The sequence below is a fragment of the Phodopus roborovskii genome, unplaced genomic scaffold (genome assembly GCF_943737965.1).
Source record: "Phodopus roborovskii unplaced genomic scaffold, PHOROB, whole genome shotgun sequence".
NCBI classification, from domain to species: domain Eukaryota; kingdom Metazoa; phylum Chordata; class Mammalia; order Rodentia; family Cricetidae; genus Phodopus; species Phodopus roborovskii.
Window position 1 is genome coordinate 20,592,887 of NW_026126407.1, and position 23,016 is coordinate 20,615,902.

Genomic DNA, 23,016 nt, shown 5'->3' on the forward strand with positions numbered 1-23,016 from the left:
ACTAATATTGTGTTTTTTCTACCACAGCCTGGTCAGCACACTTAAGCTTCCTATTTCCAGGGGATTTCTCTTAATAAAAATAGTAACATCACTGGCTTAGTTACTTTTTTATTGCTGTGATAAGATGCCATGACCCAAATAATTTATAGAAGAGTTTATTGGGGCCTTTCAGTTTCAGAAGGTTAGAATGCACGACCATCATGGTAGGGAGTGTGGAGGCAGGCAGGCAGGCATGACTCTGGAGCAATAACTGAGCCACAAGTAGGAGGCAGAGGGAATTAACTGTGAATGGCACGGGCTTTTGAAGCCTCAAAGCTCACCCCCAGTGATATGCCTCCTCCAATAAGGCCACACCTCCCTTCACAAACAGTTCCACAAGCTGTGGAACAAGCATTCAAACATATGAATCTATGGGGCCCATTCTCATTCAAACCACCATACTGTACAACATTAACATTATTCTCTTATGCAGGAAATCTTGCTCTGTCAAAAATCCCTGGGTAAATACATTAGTCCCTGGCCTAAGAAAACATAAGTTTTTTTCTTCACCTACAGACGTCTGAGCTGAGGTGCTCAATGCAGTGGAAGTGTTGTGTGTCTCAAATGTAGTTTAGCCTTTGTGCTGGGTGTGGCTCAAAGGTAGAGCACTTGCCTAATATGTTCAAGGCCCTGAATTCAATCCACATCATCAAAAGCTGTATATGTATGTGTGTGTGTATGTATATATATATATGTATATGTATGTGTGTGTATACACACAACACACACACATATTCTTAGTAACCACATTATTTAAAGAGAAATATAAAAGAAGGGCTGAGTAGATGGCTTATTCTGTAGAGTGCTTGTTTGCTCTGCACACATGAAAACTTGAGTTCAGATCCTCAGTATCCACATAAAAGGCTGGGTACAGCTACAGCATCCATAACCCCAGCTCTGGAAAAGTAGAGACAAGAGGACCCCTGGGGCTCTCTGACTAGCCAGTCTAGCTAAGTTGGTGGGCTCTAGGGTCCAGTGACAGAGCCTGTCAAAAAATGAAGTAGAAATTATAGAGGAAGACATTTAATGTCAACCACAGCTTCCACATGCACCCTAAACACACACACACACACACACACACACACACACACACAAATGATTTTCCCAAAATACAATTGCCCTCCATTCTGTAGTTTCCTTATCTGCACATTGCCTTATCCAGATTGAAAAACAATTATGCCCACATGTACAGAATTTTTCTTGACATAATTCCCTAAACAGATAGCAGTAACATCTATACAGTGTCTCTGTTGTATTGGGATATGATTGAGAGCATGTGAGGATGCACAGATTCTATGAAGATACTGTGCCATTTAACATGAGGGACTTCAGCTTCCTAGCATGTTGGTGTCTGCAGGGGTTGCTGGAACCAGTTCTCTGAGGGATGTCTGTATTTGATCATTAACTGTATATAAGGATATTTCACCACGTGATACTATGGAACTCATGGCTTCCTGTTGCTGGTGGCTGCTGGGCAGTACTGAACAGTCCAGGCACCTGCTAGCCCACTCAGCTGTTACTGTAGTCTTGTTTTTGTGTTTAGTTTAAAAAGCCATCAGTAAGGATAAGAAGTGGGCCTGTCATAGCTCACAGCCCAAGGTCCTTCTGTTCCCCTGCATGGCAGCTGTGTGAAGCAAGCTGAGAAGGGCCTACCCACATGTGGGAGCACTTCTAAGACTCAGGGTTCTGTCTTAAGGCACCCAGGTTTTTAGATCATCCTGGGATGCTCAGAGCCAAGCCACGAGGGTTCAGGTGGTCCTATTTCATGTATCACCCCCTTTTCATGGGGACTTTTCCTGCTCAAGGGAGAAGATGAGTGATAATGTCACCACCAACTCACTGGTGTCAGGAAATGTGCTTCCAGATGAGTATAGAAAGAGCTATGGGCAATGGTCTTCAGGAAGCTGAGAGACTAGGTAGGGGGACTGGTTCCTTTAGCTGCTCAGCCCCATTTGTGACACACACACACACACACACACACACACACACACACACTGCTGGTCTCATAAAGCAAGTAGGACATAGTCCCTCCCCTTGCATGTTCTGGAAGGGACCCTGTAGAACTGATTATTTTCGTAAGTCTTTGGTAGAATTCATCCAGTGAAACCATGTGAACCTGGAGATTTTTCTTTCTTCTTTTGATAAACTATGAGTTCACTTTCTTTCATAAGCAAAATACTATTCTTGAATGAATTTTGGTACTTTGTGTCTTTCAAGAAATTGTGTATTTCATCTTCATTGTTGAATTTATGGGCATAAGATTGTTCATAATGTTTTCTTACTATTATTTAAATGAGTTAGATCTGTAGGGGGATCCTTTTTATTGCCAGTGTCAGTAACTGTCCCTGTCACATTCTCTATCCCTTTCTGAGAAGACAGGATCTGTTTTGTCTCATGCTTCCAAGGGATGTCGGCCCATTGTGGTGGGAGGCTTATAGGGTGGCCCCTGTCCTCAGTGGCAGGACCACCAGGCTGTTCCTTCCTCAGGTGAAGGCAGGCAGGAGCTGTTAATTTGTGCCTTGTTTCCTTTGCTTCCCAGTCAGTTCAGTTAGAGGTTGGTCTAGGTTTGGTGTTTTTTGTTGTTGTTGTTGTTGTTTGTTTGTTTGTTTTTTCTCCAACTTGAACAGGATTGATTTTTACTCCTCTCTTATGATGTTCCCTTCCTGTCTCTCATAGGATGGCCCCCACTGTCCAGGGCTAGCTTTGTTTCAGTGTCTTTTGGTTCTTGCTTTAGGATATGCCTTCCAAGAGGTTCCCTCCTCTCCCCCCGCCAAAAGTGAGAGGTGACACATTTGTATTTTGTAATTAGGGTGTACCAGAGGAAAGAGTCCCAGCGTCTTGACACCAGAGCAGCCGTATATACCTGTACCTTCACACCTGTATTTCACCCGCTCTTCACTCTGTGCGTGGGTGGGTAGTCTTGGGTGGGATTCCTGTTAACCCACTTCAATGAGGGAATCTAGCCTCAGGCAAGCTTCAGTGTAACAGATGGGGTGGAAGGGATTCCTTAATTTTTTTTTTTTTTTTGTTTTGAGACAGGGTTTCTCTGTGTAGCTTTGGAGCCTTTTCTGGAACTCACTTTGTAGACCAGCTCACAGAGATCCACCTGCCTCTGCCTCCTGAGTGCTGGAATTAAAGGTGTGCACCACCACCGCCGCTGCCGCCACCACCACCGGCGGGATTTCTTAATATTGTATGTGGCACCTACTCTTTCTGGGGCTTAGACCTAGATGGAAATGTCCCAATACTCCTCGGTTCTCCTCTTTCAGGGCACAGGGTTCTTGTGGAATTGCCCAGGGAATCTTCCTGGACCTGCTGGCAATACCCAGACACTGGGATAGCTGGGAGAGGGAGAATGGTATACAACCACAGAGGTCCACAGTATGGCATGAAAGATCCTGTCCCTTTTCTGAGACAGCCCCATTCAGTCCCCTTTATCCTTTGATGTGAATGGTCCATGCCACAGAGTGGCCCATTACTGTTGGGTGATCAATGCAACTTTGACTGTCCTGTGCTCTTGCTGTTTGTTTGGATGTCACAACGTGGCTTGCACCCTGGGTGCTGTTGACCCCCTGCAAATCATTCCCTAACAACAGGACATTGCTCTGAAGTGTGTCCAGGTCGCCAGTGCTGTGGAATTGCTATGTGCCTCCTTCCTAGCAGCCTGTGGGGGCTCTGCAGCTGAGTTCATCACCAGGGACAGGTGACCTGAACTGTCCTTGGAGCCCAGCTCCCATTTCATTCTGGTTCTGGTAGGTTGTGTCTCTTTAGCCTCCAGTAGTCCTGTGATCCTGAGGGAAAGTCTTCCCTTAAGAGCCAGGCTTCCCTGTTTGAAGTAGGGTGAATCTGTGAGGGGACCCTTCTCCTTTGCTGAGGTGGCCCATATGGAACTTCTGGCCCTGGCTGGCAGGCAGAGCCTAGACAAGAAAGCCATGGTTCGGTTCCCTTGTTCATGTCAGATGGGTCTGAGGTTAATTTCGGCCGATCCGGTTTTGAGTGGGCTTAGGGAGGTGGGCCTCATGTTTCGGGTGTGGAGACCTGGGAACATGTTTCCCTGCTTCTGGTTTCTGTTGGGCGTTAGTTACTCTTTCCTAGGAAGCAGCTGCTCCTCCAGGCAACTCAAGGTGACCTGGCTTCCAGACGAACTCACCCCACCTGCCGAGGCAGGCTGCCCAGGGCACTGGGACCTGGTTGTGGGGCCATATTCTGGTTTGGATCTCTTTAGCTTTAATTGAATGACAGATGGATGCCAGCTTCTGTTGGGTTCAGCCATGTTTACTAGTGTTTGAGTGCCTCAGTTTCCCTCTTTTGTTTTAACTCCCACAAAGGGTGGAAGAAACATGTTTTTCCCTACCCGCTTCACCTATCTTATGGTGGGTCCAGGATCTAGAAACTGTCTTTTATCGCTGTCCACTGGGGTGGGTGGTCTGCCCCTGGTGGCTGAAGTCCACATCTTGGGTTTCTTACCTAGGATCCAGAAGGGCTGGGCTGGTTAAGGCTGGTGCTGGCCCTCACAGCCTGGGCTCTGCAGGTTTCTCCAGGCCCCCTGTCTGTCTCATCTTCGGTGGGGCCAGTGATAAGTCTTCTTTCAGAGCGTGGTTCCTGGACCTTGGTGATGGCCCTAGCAATGCTGTCAGACTTAGTCTTTTTTTTTTTGGTCTTTGACATCCTATACTAGGACAGGGTCCCTTCATGATGTTCAGCACTGGGAGAATTCTTGACAATCCCTAAAGACTGTGAAAACATTTTTTTACCCTGAAGCCCAGAGGGTAAGAAAGAGGGTTCCTATTGCAAGGGTAAAACGCTGTTTCCTTCAGGTGCCCCTCCTCCACCTTGCTCCCATAATATGATAAATTACATTGTTATTTTTGCATATGTGTGGGCATGCATTCACATGCCACGGCATATGTAGGACCTTATAGGACCTATGGGCCTAAGAGGGCCTTGTGTTGTGGGAGCTGTAGGGAGGCCAGCCAGTGGGCGAGACAAGTAGGGGAGTGGTGTCTGCAAGGGAAGGTGGGCGCTGGGATTCACGCCAGGTCCAGAGGCTCAGGACCGCTAGCCCTCCCACCTTTGTCCTCCGTGCCCTCCTCTGCCCCTAACTTGCATACCTAGGAACAAATAAGCTCCACCTGGGGACTTCGAGCTGCCTTGGGAAGTCCCTTCTCTCCTTCTAGCTTGCCTTTTCACCTCTGCCAACTCTTGTAAAGCATTGCTTCATCCTTCAGCCCTGCAGAAATGCATATTTATGAAGCATAGTGTCTGGGTAGCTGGTGATTCCAGGCCTTGCAATCTTACAAGAAGCCATGCCTCTGTGTCCAGAGGGGCCTGTTAGTCATGTTGGCTGTCCAGCTCTCTGGTTGCTTGCAAAACTCCCTCCAGGGGCTGCTTTGGCAATTTCTTGTTTCTTTCCAAAGCCAGACTGGAGGAAGCTACAGGGTGGCTCAGCCATTGAGCCCCTTGGAGATGACCATTAGCCTTCAAATTTTATTGATGATGAAACAAGGGCTTCTGTTCACTTAGCAAATATTTACTTTCTGCCAGCCTTGGCAGTCAGAAGTGGAGACATGAAGATCAATAAAAATGTGGTCCTTAGCCTGAGGAGCAGTTGCAAGCAAGACAGGGCTGATAATTAGATAATAGCAAAGGCTGAAGTAGGGGACTGCTCCATCTGGTTCTTGAGGGATGTACAGGGGTTTATTCAGTGTGTAGAAGGACAGATGACGTTCCTGGCATGCACAGAGTCTTTGTCAAAGGATATGGAGTAGTGAGGGACTGGCAGGCTGTGAAGGTCCATGTTGTGGGGTGATATAGGGCCTACCTGCTCGTGTGCCCTGATGAGTGAGCCAAGTATAGGCAAGGAAGTGTGAGTAGGGTGGCCATCAGGGTGTGAGGTGCCATCTAGGAGGGCTCAGAAGGGACCAAAAGGCAGGAGGTCATGAAGGCCCTTTACTATGCCCCGGGGGGATCCATGAGCACAGGGGTGGTGAGGTTAGGGATGGATTGAGTGATTAGGTAAGGAAAGACTGAACAGATAAGACAATGAGACAGGTGTGGTGGGGAGTGGGGTTGTGGGTGCCTAAGCAATGAAAGTTTTGGCTGGGGCTGGAAATGCAGAATAGGAAGGAGGGGTTGTGATACATAAGGACTTCCTGCTGGGTAAGGATATGTGTGGTCCCTTCGAGGGAAGTAACGTCAGCATGCTCAGAAGTGGTCAGGCAAAGCCTTCCTCTCTTTTTTCTGCATCTCCCCACCATATGTGGTTGGGGGGGGGCCTCATAATCATGGATGCTTAAAACATGTTTCTCTCAGTGGGCTCAGATTCTAGAAGCTTTAGGGCCTCGAATCTCCACCCCACCCCCATCCCCCAACCCCCCCACCCCGTTTTCTTGTAAGGCAGCATGGTCTATTTTAAGGTCTGATCCAGTGGCTTTGTCCTGCATGAGTGGTGTTTGTTCTGGGAGCAACAGCCTGAGGTTGTGCTCAGAGGCCATGATCTTGTCCAGGGCTTCCAGAGACGTTGTCCAGGGGCTCTGAAATGCAGGTTTGCTCGCTGTATTGCCCGAGTGCTCTTGAACTGTCAGCAGCCTGGGATGAGGCTGTGCCTTCAGGCTCATTCTCCCTGCGGGTTCCTGAGCAGATTCTGTCATTCATTTATCTACACCCTGAGTGTGTTTCACTGAGGTGTTTCACATACTTGCTCCCACACTGGTGCACCTACTATTGGCTTATCTGCTGAGCAGGACACGACCCTGCACCTGTAGCCTGTGTCTGTGGTCTCCTCAGCAGGATGGTGAGTAGAACACAGAAGAGAGTGAGGGAGAATTCACACCACCTATTTATGTTTTAGTCTCACCCTTCCTCTCCCTCTCTCGCTTTTGTTTTTGTTTCTCGAGACAGGTGTTCACTTTGTAACCTTGGTTGACTTGGAACTCACTATTTAGACTAGACTGGCTCAGAGAGATCAGCCTGCCTCTGCCTCCTGAGTACTGGGATTCCAGGTGTGCACCACCAAGGCCTGCTCTGGTTCTAGTTAATGAGTAGTTATTGCTAGCTTCTTGATGTGCCCGGTTTACAAAGTAATTTCTGTCAGAGGTGCATGTGTAATAGAACAGCAACAGTATAATATATGTAGCTTTTGGTGCCAACTGCGGTTTAGGGTGGCTGCACACTGGGTTTGAACACTTAGCATCTGTTTTGCCCACCTTTGGTTCCCTATCCTGGTGAGAATTGTGATCTGATTGGTTAGAGAGGTCGCAGTGGAAGACCTTACATGCCTAGTGATTTTCCAGTATCTCTTGTGTCACACTGGGCAGTGTGGTCTGGACGGCAGGCTGAGTCTCCCCAGGAGGCTATTACTAAGTGAAGTAAGAACCTGGGTAGAGGTTGCTGCTTTCTCTCCAGGGATGGGCAACCCTGGTTGGATGGTGTACTAGCAAACATAGCACATTATTTCCTCTCCTGCCCATAATGTGGAGAGTGGAAGCACTCTTTGAAAGAAATTATTCTATCCTGAAATGAAGCAGCTAAGCATGTCATGAGAGCAGAGTCTGAGAAAGGCCATAGGCCGGGTGGATGAAACCTTATTTAATTCAGTGTGACTTATTTCAGTTGCATGCGTGGGGACAACACAATATCATCATGCTGTGTGCCTTTAAGATTCTTCCTAAAATGCAAACTAAGGATGTTTAGAGAAGAGCACAAGGACTCAGCAATACCACCCAGCACCAGAACTTCCTCACTGTCCGGAGAAAGAAGCTGGCACTGAAAGTGGCTGGCTGTTCCTCTCCTCTCCTGGGGGGTGGGAGGTGGGCAGAGGCTCCCACTCAGAGAGTTTGTTTCCATGGGACATATGGAGACATCTCTAGTTGCCTCAGTGAGGAGGAGCTGCCATCCGCCAGTGGGTGGAAGCCAGGATTGGGGGCTGCCAGGCAGCCTAGAATGTGTAGCACAACTGAGTACTGACAACTTGCCTCTGACGTCAAGCCCTGCAGAGCTTTACATGCAGAGGGAGCTGTCTGCCTTTATGGTTTGGGGCTTCACACATGGGCTGTACTTTCTTTCTCTAGGTTGGGCATGTAGATTGATCTGGTGGTTTTTTGTTTTGGTATTGCAGATAGAATCCAAGGTTTTGTACATATGATGCAAGCGTTCTGCCACTGAGCTATACCCATACCTCTGGTCATTGTCACTGAGCTGGAGGGAGTGTTGCTACATGCTGCCCTCATGCTGTGTGTAGAATCACTTCCATCCTCAGCTGCAGTAATACTGCTCCTCCTGGGAGAGGTGGTCATTGCCTGTGGTCATTAACTTTCCTGAGGCTGAGCTCCTCTTCCCATGGATTTTGGTCACCTGGGCTTTCCTTGGGTCTCCAGAGAACCCTCATCTGAGGATTTCCATTACATTCAGAATTAGTGTCACTTCCTTCTTGGGAACCTGGCTTGAGAGCCATGGGCATCTGCATACAGTGCCCACAAGCACCTCCGCAATCTTTAGCCTAGGGCCCTCCTGACAGTTGACACAGCTGACTAATTTTCAGCCTTTTATCTTTCCTTTTATGAGATTCAAGTGTAGTGACTCTGTCTGGACTTGGATGCCCCAAGCTTCCTTTTTTATTTTCCCAGAGGTCTTTGCATCCCGGGGCCTCCCAGACCCTGGCAGTTTCTGAGTGCTGTTAGACAGGTCTCCTGCTGATGGTAATTCTATCCTTGCAGGCAGATCTCTTCGTTATGACCTGGCTACTGGGGTACGTGGACCCCACAGAGCCCAGCTTTGTGGCAGCTGTGCTCACCATTGTGTTCAGTCCACTCTTCTGGAATGTGGTGAGTACCATTGTGCTGGCACTGGCTAGCTGGTGAGCCTGCTGTGGTGGGGTCACTGCTGTCAGCAAGCCAGACACATGGACAGAGGGGTAAATGGTGGCTCTGTTCTCTGCCTCCGTGCCTGTCACTGTCCTCTTCCCTTTGAGGTGCCACTCAATGAATGTATACCGAGGGGAGTCTCTTGCCTTTGTGGAGGCCCTGGACCAATGTCAGGTGATCTAGGGTGCTCCAAGAACCTGCAGTAGACAGCTGCATGGTGGGGGGCTTCCACCTGCACCTGGCCTTCTCACTGGATGGCCTGGGCTGTCCAGGTTCTTCTCCATGCTGCTCCCTGGGTTGCTCTATGGCAGCATTGTTTTTCTTACAGGAAGTTTCTAAAAGCAGCCACACATTGAGTGGTTGTGCCTGATGGAAGACAGGCACTGAAACCTGAAGACAGTGGTACCCAGTTCATTATGACACAAGGAGATAATGGAGGCCAGCGTGCTCGCTGAGGCAGAGCCTGGGGTGCCCTGTGACTGCCCTGGAGCGAGTCTGCAGAAGGCGGTACTTGCTGCCAGAAGCACACTGTTCCCAGACTACTGTCAGTTCAGCTGTACCAGGGTGGAACACAGTATTCTTTTCATCTGGGTTATGGCTTGCATCTTTTTTCCACCTGGGTGAGGGCAGGGATGCTTAGCTCAGAGCAACCACCTTCTGAATGTTTTGTCCCCACAGTCCTGAACATGCTGGACCTGCTTTAGGAGGGAGCTGCTGGGAGGGATCCAGATGTCAGCCAAGACCCACTGTGTAGGTGTGACCTCCCCTTGCTCCTGAGAAACTATGGCCTTGGAGTGTACTGCTAGAGTGTGCCAATGCTGGCCCTGGTTCCCTGATAGCCTTCTGGCAAGGCCAGATACATGGTGCCCTGTGCCCTTAGCCTGCCGTACTCACTCCTTACTCTTCCTGTATGCTCTCTGTCTTACCTGTGCACACAGAGTCTGTATGCCATGGAGACAGCACACCAGGCTGCAGGACCCTGTAGAGGACAGATACTGACTTAAGCCATGAGAGATGTTTCTGTTGTTTTAAAGGCGTGAGAGGAAACTAATACAAAGAGGCTTCTAACTCACTTTCCACTAGATGCGGTGTGCATAGGACTCTCCTGCAGGAGGCTGCTGGGCTCCATAGCTGGATGGACCCTGTGTTTTCGCTTCCAGTCGGCCTAGGCTGATTAGCAATTGCCCGAGTGTGGACTGGGTTCCCAGCAAAGGGAGAACAGTTGGCAAATGCACAGTGGGTATTGGGGGTATTGTAGACAAGGCTGTCCCTGAACTCACAGAGGTCTACCTGCCTCTGCCTCCTGAGTGCTGGGATTAAAGACATGTGCCACCACTACCTGGCCTGTGCTCAGGCTTTGTGTCTGGCATTTTTGCAAGGTAGCAATGCAAGGTGCTGTCATTCTTACTTTAAGAAATGGGTTGCAGAAAGGTTTTAGCTCATTTCTGTTGCTTTAATGAGTGGTTCTCAACCTGTGGGTCACGACCCCTTTAGGAGTTGAATAGCCCTTTCACAGAGGCCACATATCAGATATCTTGCATGTCATGTATTTACATTACAGGTCATAGCAGTAGCAAAATTACAGTTATGACGTAGCAATGAAAATAATTTTATGGTTGGGGGTCACCACAACATGAGGAACTTTATTAAAGGGTCACAGCATTAGGAAGTAGAGAGCCACTGCTTTAGCAGAATAACTGGTACTGAAAACTGCATGGAAGGAAGAAGGATGTTTAATTCATAATCTCTGGAAGATCCCATCAGTGTGGTGCCAGCATCCTGGCAAGGGCCCCCTAGATACGTCAAAGTATAATAGGAAAGCAGAAAGGAAATTGACCTCGTGCACAGGAGGCCAAGTGTGTGTGAGCAGTTTCATTTTATGAGTCCCCCCCTCAAGAGAACGAGCAGTCCTCAGAGACCCACCACTCCCTTCCCAGGGGTTCTGCCATGATAACCGCCTCACACTTGAGCTTCTAAAGGATTCCGACACCTGCCAACACCATCATGCTGGGAATCAGCCCTCTGGCACAACAGCTTTAATGGACACATTGGAGTCATGTCAAACCATATCAAAGAGATTTGTTCATTTATTCTTCAGATACTTATTAGGGTAAAAGAGTATGGGTCTGACCCTGGTGCAGTGGCCTCCTAGAAAGGGTAGGAAGTGAATAAAGACACAAACCAACCTCTGAGGGACAAAGCAGGTAAGAGGGAGAGGCAGGAAGGCCTGTCTGAAGGGGTGGCCTTTGACCGAAACCTAACACTTGCATAAGAAGGTCCTGGGTTTCTGGGGAAAAGTTACCAGGACTGAGTTGATTTTTTAAGGTGGTATAGTGAGGAGACAGCCAGGGTGAGCTAGGAGGTCAGCCCACTGTAGAGGCCCAGCTGGTGGCTTGCAGCAGAATGGGGCCATGGAAGTGGGGGAAGTGGCAATCAAGGTCCCAGCAGGATTGCGATAGCAGCATTGTGCCAGGCCTGTGGTGGGCCTTGTGTGGCCAGCAGAAGGGCTGGTTCTTGGCTGAGCTGGGCAGCTGAGGAAGATAAGGTGTGAAGGATGAGCTAGGCTCACCTCAGGGAAGAACAGGGATGTCATGAGCTTCAGGAGGAGAGGCCATATTGGTCACTTCCTGTTGCTGTGATAAAACAGCATGAGGAAAAGCAACTTTTAGAAGAGTTTATTTGATTTATGGTTCCAGAGAGATAAGAGCCCATCGTGGTAGGAAGCATGGCAACAGGAGGCAAACATGGTGGCTGCAGCTGGAAGCTGAGAGCTCACATCTGTAACCACAAACACAAAGCAGAGAGAGCCAACTGAAAGTGCCAGGAGACATTATATTCTCAAAGCCCAGCCCATACTTCCTCTGGCAAGGCTGGACTACCTCGATTTCCCAAGCAGCACCGCCAACTGGGAACCAAGTGTTCAAACTTACAGAGGCTGAGTGTGGGTCTAGAATTCTGGACAGTGCCTGGGGCTGTAGAATGGTTGCTCTGGGCTGAGCCTAGAGAACACAGGTTTGCCATCTAACCTCTGGGCTTTAGCTGGAGGAAGGATGTTGGAACCTTGGTCTGGGTGGAGCCACTTCAGGCTGCAGCATTTGGACAGGTGGGGCCATCCTTCCCTGTCCACATCCATCTCAGCCCCCTACTCTTCCTCTCTGACCCTGGCCTCTCTTTGCTTTCCCCTCTGATTGTGCCCTCTACCCTTAGGGACCCTTGTCCTCAAGGCCACTAGAGGCCCTCTGTTGGTCAGCCCAGATGAGGCCTTCCTCACCTTTTTCTGCTTGGGTTTCTGGGAACTTTCTCACCAGAGCCTTCTTTCCCAGGGGCCAGCTTTTCTGATTCCCCTTGCTGCCTTTTCCTAGTGTTCTGCCCCTGGACATGTTTCTCCAACACCTCATACTTTCGAAGCTGGCGGATATGAATGTAGATACCTCTGTACCAGACAGGAGGCTTTTTTGGGCACAGTAAGAAATGTAAAGGTCATGGTCATGAAAACTGTGATGGAGCAGGGAGGAAGGGGCCAGGATGCTATCAGGGGGCCATAGGGGCTCTCACTCTGAGGTGTGGATCTCTGTGGTCCAGACTATGCTCAGAGGTCTAAAAGCCCAGTGTCTGCAGCCCATCTGTGTGCCTTAGGTCCCAAGGGAGCTGGGCCAAGGTTTTCCCAATGCACTCTCTGCTTCCTGTCCTGGTAGGGGAGATGCCAGTTGGAGGCCTGCCAGCATCCTCCACCTTGACACCTGGGTCTGTCTTCACGACTACAGCTGTCAGTAGCAGTCCTTATGTGGTATCAGACCCTGTGTCTGTGGTAGGCACCTGCACTGCTCTAGCATCTATGCTGGTGGCTGCTACAGGTGCAGAAGGACTGACAGGGCAGAAGTACAGCTCTCAGCCTGGCCAGGGGCCTTTGTGTTAAGTATCTTTTTATGCGCATCCTTGGTTACCCTGGGCCCTAGCCCCTTACTGGATGTATTGTCCCTACTTTCCCAGGGTTTCTAGAAGACTTTTGTCCCTGTGGCCTGTGGTGACCTTTGTCAGCTCACTTCCCAGGTCTTTCCCCTCTCTACCTGCCTTCTCAAGATTGCAGACATTTGGGACCAGCTACTGAGTATACAGTAGCATGATCAGCAGCCCTAGCTCCTGCCCAGCTGAGGTCAGGAACGCAGTGGACAGTGGCCCAAGTAGTCTGAATGCCCACTCTGTGTCTCATGCATCTCTTGGCATAGTCACTAGGGAAACTACTCCTGTCTGTATCCTAGAGTGCTCCAAAGTGTTTGCTTTTCCACACTGTCCCCAGCCTGCCACACACTGAGTTCTGGGTAGCATCTGCTGCTTGACCTGCATCTGAAGGGTCCAGACCCGGTTGCCTTCAGTGCTCATCTCCTTGTGCCGTGTGTAGTCAATGCCTAGGAAATGCTGTTGTTTTCATGAACATGTACTGGCTTGTCACTCGCCTTCTGTGTAGCATCCAGTGAACACACATTCTGTATCCATCTGGTGTGCACGCTCCCTCCCTCTGGCAAACCTGGGAAGTGGAAGCATTGCAGAGTCTATGATAAATCCCAGGAGAGATGGGGTAGATGGCTCAGTGAAAGCTCTAGTGGCTGCACTTTGTCTGGTCAGAGCCCTGGAAAGCCAGAGCCTGGACCCCAGAAATGGCCTCGAGCTTGGGCTGTTTACTTGAGGAAATGTCACATAGGCTTTGCTATCCTTAGCCAGATGGAACAAATTGCTGACAACAGGCAACAGCCAATGGAGACAGCCTATTTGGATGCCAGGGCAGACTGTGATGGATCATAGAGCGTGGCCCTGAGCCAGTCCACCCCAGGGCCCTGGATCTGGAGCGAGGGGGACAGGCTGCATTAAGACCCTTGTCAGGACAGCTGGTGTGACGGGGCAGAGCTCCTCACAGGTTCCCTTCATGCACCCTTGCTATAGATGCAGCCATTCTCTCAGGTCACAGAGCAGCTGCCCTTCCCTAGAGGGTGAGGGGTATACTCTGGCCCTTCTGAGGAAGTGTTGGTTGGACTAGCTACCCGCAGGCAACCAGGCCTCACAACACCATAGCATAAGTCCATCTGTAGGCAGATACCATCCATCCAAAGCAACCCTGTATCAGCCCAGGCGCCTGTCTGTAATCTAGAGGCTGTCCTGGAGGCCATCTGGTGACGCTGGACAATGGTCACTGTGTCTGGGGAGCTAACTTGAGAAAGGTGACCGTCCTTTCAGGACTTGGGAAGAACTGTGCTGTACACAGCAGAATATTTGCATCCTGTGCCTGTGGCCTGATGGCACAGGTGCTTTGGACGGAATTTAGGGCGGCTGGACAGTAGGTGGCACTGTGGGCTAGAGGCCTGATTCCTTGATCTCCAAGGAAGAGGTGAGAATGCCAGAAGGGAAGGCAGGGGAGAGCTGAGAGGTAGGAAAGAGGGAGGGGTGACAGTGCGGGAGGAAGATGTAGTGAGGAAGGAGGTGATGGTGAGAGGGAGGTGACCATGAGAGAAGAGAAGGTGACAGTAAGGGTGGAATTAAAAGTGAGGGGTGGTGATGATGGGAGAAGAGATGGTGGGGGAGGAGGAGGTGACGGTGGGGGAGGAGGAGGTGATGGTGGGGGGGGAGGAGGTGATGGTGGGGGGGGAGGAGGTGATGGTGGGGGAGGGGGAGGTGATGGTGGGGGGAGGGGGAGGTGACGGTGGGGGGAGGGGGAGGTGACGGTGGGGGAGGAGGAGGTGATGGTGGGAGAAGAGATGGTGGGGGGGGAGGAGGTGATGGTGGGGGGGGAGGAGGTGGGGGGAGGAGGTGATGGTGGGGGGGGAGGAGGTGGGGGGAGGAGGAGGTGGGGGGAGGAGGTGATGGTGGGGGGGGAGGAGGTGGGGGGAGGAGGAGGTGGGGGGAGGAGGTGATGGTGGAGGGGGAGGTGGGGGGAGGAGGTGATGGTGGGGGAGGAGGAGGTGGGAGGAGGAGGTGATGGTGGGGGAGGAGGAGGTGGGAGGAGGAGGTGATGGTGGGGGAGGGGGAGGAGGAGGTGACAGTGAGGAAGTCACCTAAAAACTGAAGAGGATGGCAGGGTGGTAAATGTGTGCTTTGCTCCAGCCCTGGCCCCTCTGCCCTTCAGTGCCTTTGTCTCTTCTGTCACCACCTCTGGTTTTAGACCCCAGCCTGCTGTTTGCCACTCTTCTCTGTGTGTGAGGGAGCCTCTCGGGTGCCTGAGATGCTTACCCTATGCATCCTATGGAGGGCAGCCTAGCTTTGTAGTCTGGCCTTGGCCTTGCTGACTCCGTTGGTCAGGAGAAGTCTATGCACTGAGATGTCTGTAGCTGTGGAAACCTGCATTTCCAGAGGCCTGGCCTGTGGTGGATTGACTTGGGATCTTACCATGCTCTCCTGGAGTGAGCACTTGACTTGGATACCAGGAAAGAAGCAGAATAGCCAGGTGTGCTCATCACACAGCTCCCAGAGGCTCAGGAGACAGCACAACCAGCTCAGGCCTGAGGGCTGGCACACGGTCCAGCTGTAGATGGGGTGGTGTGTCTTGAGGTGAGTGGAAGATAGCTGGTGTGGGCTTTTCAGAAGAGGAGGATGCTTGAGTGATGAGGGAAACTTGAGGGGAGTGTGAAGTGAGCAGATGACAGGGGTTTGCCTTCCCTCGGGGGATGACCCTGCCTGCTTTTGTTTCCTACTTGTTTCCTGGAGGCTAGTGGTATGAGTGAGCATGCATGTATGAGTGACAGTGTCAATGTGAAGTTTGGGATTCTTGCTCCACCTGGCTTAGAAATCTGGTACCTGGGGCATGACTTTGTACCTACTAGGCTCAGAGCTGGAGCTTGGAGATCAGATATGTCTTCTCTTGCCTTGTGCTGCAGAGGGCTGGCCTGGCTCGTGCTGCATCTCAAGGTAGCTGAAGGGTTTCTCTGAGCAGAGCCAACTGGCTCACAGAGCAGGAGACCTTGGTTGTGGGCACATCAGGCTCATACCAGCCAGCTACTAATCCCTTTTGACTGATGGCCCCTGATACACCATGGCACTCCTAAGTCCTCCCTGGTTTAGTGTCAGCTGTACCCAGGGTGTGTTTCTCCAGAACCAGTGCAGGCCCAGCCTCATGCTGGACTGAGGTTGATGCTGCTGCACCGTTTGCCCCTCAGCAATGGCTGCAGTGCGGGATATCAGGGCATGAGTGTAAGCTCATGAACCGGACAGTAGATGCGTGTGTAGCTGGAAACAGCCTAGCTTCCTCACTGACCCCATCCACCCATGGCATCTGTGCTGATGGCTCCAGTGCCAGGATTACTTTAGAACCCTGCACCCCAGCAACATGAGGTGAAGTGTCCACAGTGTCTCACACAGGGTGAGCTCACAGTCTCTGCCAGGACAGCTCAGAGACACAGCAAAGAACAGAAGGAAGGAAGGCTGGGCAAACTTGCTGAGTGAGGGTTCTTATGTAGCAAGCAGTTAATGCCATGGGTCTAGGCACTGGTTTCAGTTGTCGTAGAGTATGCCAGCTGGGTGGGACCGAGAACATCTTCGGGCTATGATCATTTTGATACTGATTATTTTAGTGTATTTGATCAGTTTGTTGTGACAAGGCGATCCTACACCAAGGCATGGATGATATCAATATACCTGAAGGATGGTGGACAGGATGCTTGGCAGTGTGGTTTTTTAAAGATGAGCTGAGGGATGCGGGAAGTGAGGTCTTACTTAGCTCGTCACTGTTTCAGCTGTATCTCTGACCAGCCAGGCTGTTCTCCTGCCCTCCCTCCCTCTTTCTCTCTTCCACCCCCTCTCTCCACCTCCCTCCCTCCTTCCTCCTTTTCTTTCTCTGAAGGTTGAACCCAGGGGCTTAACATATCCTGGTGTTTCTTCACTGAGCCACACCCCTAGCTTCTGACCTTTATAGATCCTGTTTGCTGTAGCATGGTCTGAAGGGGCTTTCATGACCCAGGTGTACCTCCAAGGGGCGCTCCTCCTGTGACATCTTCTGGAGCCCTGGCCACCTGACTTACCATCATTCTATAGACAGATAATTCTCCATGTGCCTCTGGGCCTTTGCAAGTCCTATTCACTCTTCCCCAAGGGATTTCTGACATGTCCTTGCTGGGCTACCCTTCCCCTCTTCACATAGACATCGGTGATACTAGCCCTGTCCATTGTGGAGCTGAGCCCTGGCCATGGGAACTGCTAATGCTAAATATGGGTTCTGCTTTCTCTCAGGCTGGTTTCCCATCCACAGACACCCAGGGCTGAACCTAAGATTGGAAAGGATAGATGGATCAAGGACACCATCCTTCCTGGGGAGTGATGGCCCCCCGGGGAGGAGTAGAGCCAGGAGTGATCAGCTCCTTCTCTGCTGAGAGCACACAGACTTCCGCTGTCCATTCTCTCCTTTCTCCATCTGTAAAAGGGACTTGCAACTACCCCAGTGGGTCCTGCAGGTTGTTTTGGGGATCCATGGGGTATAACCATGGCCTTTGCAAACTTAGAGCCAACCTGGCTGATCCTTCACTTCACTCCATCCTTGGGTCTTCTGTTTGGCACAGAAGAACTGGACATATGGAGTAGAATGACATGTGTGTCTGCAGTGTGTACTGGTCACACCAGGTTTAAGAAACATTCCTATCTCCTTAAGCATTTATCATTGCTTTGTGCTGAGAGCCTTCCGACTCTTCTGCTTCTTTACAAACTTGTAATAAACTATTGTAAAGATAATTCTTTACATTAGGCAGTCATTCTCTATCTTCCCTTCATCTGTATTTTCCTCCTCTTTTCCCCTCCCCTCCCCTTCTCTGACTGCATCTGCTTTAGCTTCCACATGAGTAAATTAATGCTTATTTCACTTAGCATGCGATCCTCCATCTCTACCCATTTTTCTATCAATCAGAGGATTCCATTTGTGTGTGTGTGTGTGTGTGTGTGTGTGTGTGTGTGTGTGTATGTGTGTGTGTGTGTGTTAGAGATGGACCTTAGGTGTTTTTCTTCAGGAGCCATCAGGTTTTTGTTTTTGTTTTTTTTTTAAAAACAGGTTCTGTCATTGGTCTGGAGTACTGAGGAGGCTATACTGAGTCTGGTGGCCAGTGAGCCATAGGGATTTCCTTATTTTTGCCTCCCTAGTTCAGGGATCACAATACACCACCATATTCTCTCTCTCTCTCTCTCTCTCTCTCTCTCTCTCTCACACACACACACACACACACACACACACACACACACACTCACACAGGGGTTCCAGGTATTCAATTCATTTTTTTTCACATGTGTTTGGCAAGCATTTTATCAACCAACCTGTCTCCTTAGTCCAGGAGTTTATTCTTTTTTGTGTGGTTGAATAGTATCTGAATAGTATCATAGGCCTCATATCCCTTCCCATTTATTCATTATTGGCTGATGTGAGTAGTGCAGAAATAAACACGAGAGGCAGGTAGCTCTCAGCCGTGCTGGCGCCATTGCCTTTGACTATACAAGTGCTTGTGGGTTTGCTGGATCTTGTGGTAGTTCTGTTTCGTGTGTGTGTGTGTGTGTGTGTGTGTGTGTGTTTGTGTTTGCAGTTACATGCTCATGTGTGCAGGTGCAGGTCGAGGTTGTGAGCTGTCATTGGATATCATCTCAAATTGCTGGTGGCCCTATCAGAGGAGCAGCAGATGGCAGTTGACTTCAGGGTGTCAGCCCACCAGAAGGCAACCCTGATGGATGAATCTCAGATAGGCAAGACCCGGAGACCATAGACTCCAGAGTGTCTCCTGCTTCTGTTGTGCCTTTACGTGTTTGCCACTGCCATCTTTCTCTGGTGTCTGGCATGGTGTGAGTGGGTGCTTATCTCATGGAAACATCCTGTTCTGCTGGGCATTTTAACCTGTGGATTATTATGCAAATGATTTCTTCTTAAGTTGTATTGTTTAATTGATAATAATAATATAAGCTTAAATAGAATTTTGATGATAAAAAATAGATATGAGGAAGTGTCACACAGCTAGAACACATGCGTTTCTATTGAGAAACCACACAGACTATGACGTAGGTTAATGATTAAGGAAAACAACTGAGTCCCAGTAGCCCAGCTAACTTAAATTCTTTTAACCTTAATGTTGGGAGATGTGTTCACAGGTTTTGGAGTGCATCATAGCTGAAACATAGCTTTGAAAATAACTTAAAGTTAGGCTAAGATGTTTTTATCAAATAACTTTGAGGTGAAAAACCCAAGAAGACAATCTAAAGTTTTAGAAAGGCACACAGTTAAATGAGGAACTGGTTAGGTCAGGAAACAAGAACAAAGCAGCCCAATTATAATTAGCTGACGTATCTTTCTTGCTAGCATTGGTTGATGACCAAAGGTGATGATTAATTCCTTATATTCATTTCTGCCCTCAACCTCTTGATATAAAAAACCATTGATGACCCTAAAGGTTTAAAGTAGAGCTGACTGATTCTTTTTCATATGTAAAAGTTTAGTGATTGCTTTAAAATTCCTCATAAGATTACCTTTCAAGATAAGTAATAAAGTGATTGGTTCTTTCTTTGTAACTGAAAAATGCAGCCTGCCAGTAAAAGAAAATCTTGTTTGCTTACACGCTGTTAATCTACAACAAGTTGCTTGGGCATGAATGTGTGTGGGTTCTTGGGATAATTTGTTTTTCACCTGTAATAGGTAAAATGTTTAATCATGTAAGGGATATAGAAAACATGCTGTTTTTTCCTTGTATTCATTTTACTCATTCACTTGAAAAACAGAACGTAACCACATTGTAATTTTTATACTGCCTGAAAGATTTTGCTGGGGTATGTAAGGTGCAAGGGAAAAAAAATAAAAATAGAGTTTAAATGAGTTAGAAGGAAAACATCAAGAATGAGAGAAGGAAATCACTAGGAAAATAAAGACTAGGGGATGCAAAAGAAGAATAAAGAAAAGGTCTGGAGGAAACCATCAGAGAGTGTGTGAGTGTCTTTTCCCTAACCCCCTCAGATAAAAGTCAAAGTACGTGTGGACTCCCTGGATTCCCTTTGAGCCCTGAGCTGCTGGAGGCTGGGCTCCTCAGCACTACCTAGGGATAGTGGGGTATGAAGAAGTGAAGTGAGGGGTTTTCTCTGCAGATCCATCTACTGTTTGTTTGTTTGTTTGTTTTTATCAGTACAGGGTTTCTCTGTGTGTAGCTCTGGATGTTCTGGAATTCACTCTGTAAACTGGGCTGGCCTCAAACTCAGAAATTCTCCTGCCTCTGTCTCCAGAGTGCTGGGATCAAAGGCGTGTGCCAACATGCCTTCTTATAAAGGAAGACATTTAACCGGGGCTGGCTTACAGTTCAGAGGTTTAGTCCATCATCATCATGGTGGGAAGCATGGCAGCGTGCAGACAGACATGGTGCTGGAGAAGGAGCTGAGAGTTCTACATCTTGATATACAGGCAGCAGAAGGAGGACTGAGACACACTGGCCAGACTTGAGCTTCTGAGACCTCACAGTCCTCCCCCAGTAACTGACTTCCTCAGACAAAGCCACACCTATTTCAGCAAGACCACACCTCCTAATGGTGCCACTCCCTACAGACCAGGCATTCAAATACACGAGTGTATGAAGGCTGTTCCTATTCACATCACCACAAGCCCTGATAAGGGGTTTCAGCCTGGAAGGCAGGAGGGTAGAGCAGCTACATAGATGGGTATTCTAGTTAGATTTCTATTGCTGTGATAAACACTGATCAAAAGCAACTTGGGGAGGAAAGGGTTCATTTTGCTTACAGGTCACAGTCTTTGAGGGAAGTCACAGCAGGAGCTCAAGGCAGGAACTGAAAGCAAAGACCATGGAGGAGTGCTTCTTATTGCATCTTCCCTGGGCTTGTTTAGCTACTTTTCTTATATAATACAGGATCACCAGCCTAGCCCACAGTGGGCTGGGCCTTCTACATCACTTTATTAATTAAGAAGATGCCCCACAGACCAATCTGATGGAGGCAGTTCCTCAGCTGAGGTTCCCTCTTTTTAGTGACTTTTAGTTTGTGTTGACAAGACCTAACCAGTACAATGGGGGCTGGGATCAGTGGATCCCCATTGCTCCACAACCACAATGCTATCATGATAATCACATAATGCCCCCCATTTGTGTCTCTGGCATATGCTGAGTACTAGGTCCTGCTGTCACCAGTGCCTCTCAGAGCCTGGGTGGGGCCACACGTGCCCTGCAGCTCTGTAGGGAGTTTTGCACGATCTTATTTCTGGGCTGGTGTGTGCTTACCTGTGTCAATGTTTTGAGTACATGTAGGTCTTCCTGTGGGCAGGGCTGCACGTGGGCCAGCCTTGTGAGGCGGTCATGTGGAAGTGACACTCTGTGTCCTCCAGCCTGCCACCTTTCCTGGCCATCCTCAGGAGCTTGGTGCAATCATGTCTTCCCACTTCCCTGGGCCTCTGAGCACACCCAGACCAACCATTCCCCTTTTGCTTCTTAGTACTTGGGTCTGGACATGATTCCTGGCTTCTCAGAGCTCTGTAGCCTGGCATGTTACTGTAAGACAAGGAAGGTCTTGGTGAGAAGGGTGCCCAGACCTGCACTGTAGTTGCTTTGTTGGGCTGTCTCTTCTTGTCTCTGACCTCTCTCATGTTTTTACAGAACTGGCCAATCCTCTTGCCTGAAGGGTCCACCCAGGCTTCTGTAGAGTATGCTCAAACCCGGGAACTTCTCATGGGTCCTGGGTATTGTTTGCTGAGTAGCTGCTGGTAATTTCTGAGCCTGCGAGCTGTGCCTGGGTTCCCTTCCCCATGAAACAGAATCAGTGGAAACTCTCCCCTACCCCTATACTGTGTGATATTATTCCTGGGGAGGCATGGATATCTACTCACATTAGATAGGGAACAATGACAGATCAAAGTACTGTGTCAGTGTTCTACGGTATGGGTACCACTAAAGCCCAACTTATTCTCTTGGGGTTGCTTATAGGAATAGGAGCAGAAATAACCCAAAGACAGCTGTATCACCAAAGCCCACCACAGTATGGATGACAGCTCATGAATGCTGGGAACCTGGAACATGCTGCACAGCTTGTGGGCAGCTCAGCAGATGGAGAGCATTCTTTCCAGGTAACTCAGTTGGTCTGAGTGTTTTCCAGGCAGTCTGGCTAGCGCTGTTGTCTAGGTGGCTGAGCTTGTCCTGACTTTTCCAGGCAGCTCTGCTGGTCTGAGCCTCTTCTAAAGCCCCCAGCTTGTCTGAGGGTGTCTCTTAGCGAGTGTAGCCTAGCAAAGCTGGTCAGTTTGAGGAACTTCTTGAGCTTAAAGAGCATCCCTACAGGGTGGAATGCTTCACCTCCCCTTGGAACATCTTGCTGTTTCACCTTGCTCTAAACATCCTGTCTTAAAATATCTCATTGCTCACCTCCCCCTTAACATCCTGTGTCTTAAGGCGTGAAGGGATGTCCCTCCTAGATGGAAGGTTTTAATCTTAGAGGAAACATCTACACAACACCCCTTCCAGCCTGTGGTGAAAGCTAATGAAAAACCTTGAGGCGAATACCCGAGATAGTGCTGGGCAGGCCGCAGCATGGCAGGGACAACTGTGAGCATCATTTGTCCTGTCTCAGTGGGCACCACTGGTGTGCTAGCTTGAAAGAAAATGGCCCCCAAAGGGAGTGATACTATTAGGAGGTGTGGCTTTGTTGGAGGAAGTGTGTCACTGTGGGGGCAGGCTTTGAGGTCTCTTTTTCTCAAGCTTTCCTCAGTATGATAGTCAGTTGATTTCCTGCTGCCTTCTGGTCAAGATATTGTCAGCTCCATATCTGCCTGTAGGCTGCCGTGCTCCCTGTCATGATGATAATGGACTAAAACTATAAGTGAGTCCCTCAATTAAATGTTTTCTTTGTAAGAGTTGCTGTGGTCATGGTGTCTTTTCACAGCAATAGAAACCCTAACTAAGACACCTTTAAGTAAAGGTGTGTGTGTGGGGGGGGTGCATATGGGCCCTAATGATCCCATGGGATGCCCTGGACCCTGGGAGCAAAGTCAGAGGAAGGGCAGGAAAGTTGGGGATAAGATGGACAAAAAGGTACTGAAGAGGTCTGAGCATCCCCTTGTCCCATCTCACACCTGCCAGGCTAAGTAAGAAGGCAGTTATGGGGCAGTGTGCAGGTAACAGCAGGGCAAGGT

At 49.3% G+C, this 23,016-nt stretch overlaps 1 protein-coding gene across 1 annotated transcript in view; it reads left to right on the forward strand.

Moving 5' to 3' along the window:
* The window catches only part of Pemt (phosphatidylethanolamine N-methyltransferase), a 77,472-nt gene that overhangs the window by 1,759 nt on the left and 52,697 nt on the right, over positions 1-23,016 (forward strand). The window contains 1 exon segment of the mRNA XM_051180528.1: positions 8,754-8,861. Within this exon segment, the coding sequence (XP_051036485.1) occupies positions 8,754-8,861 (108 nt within the window).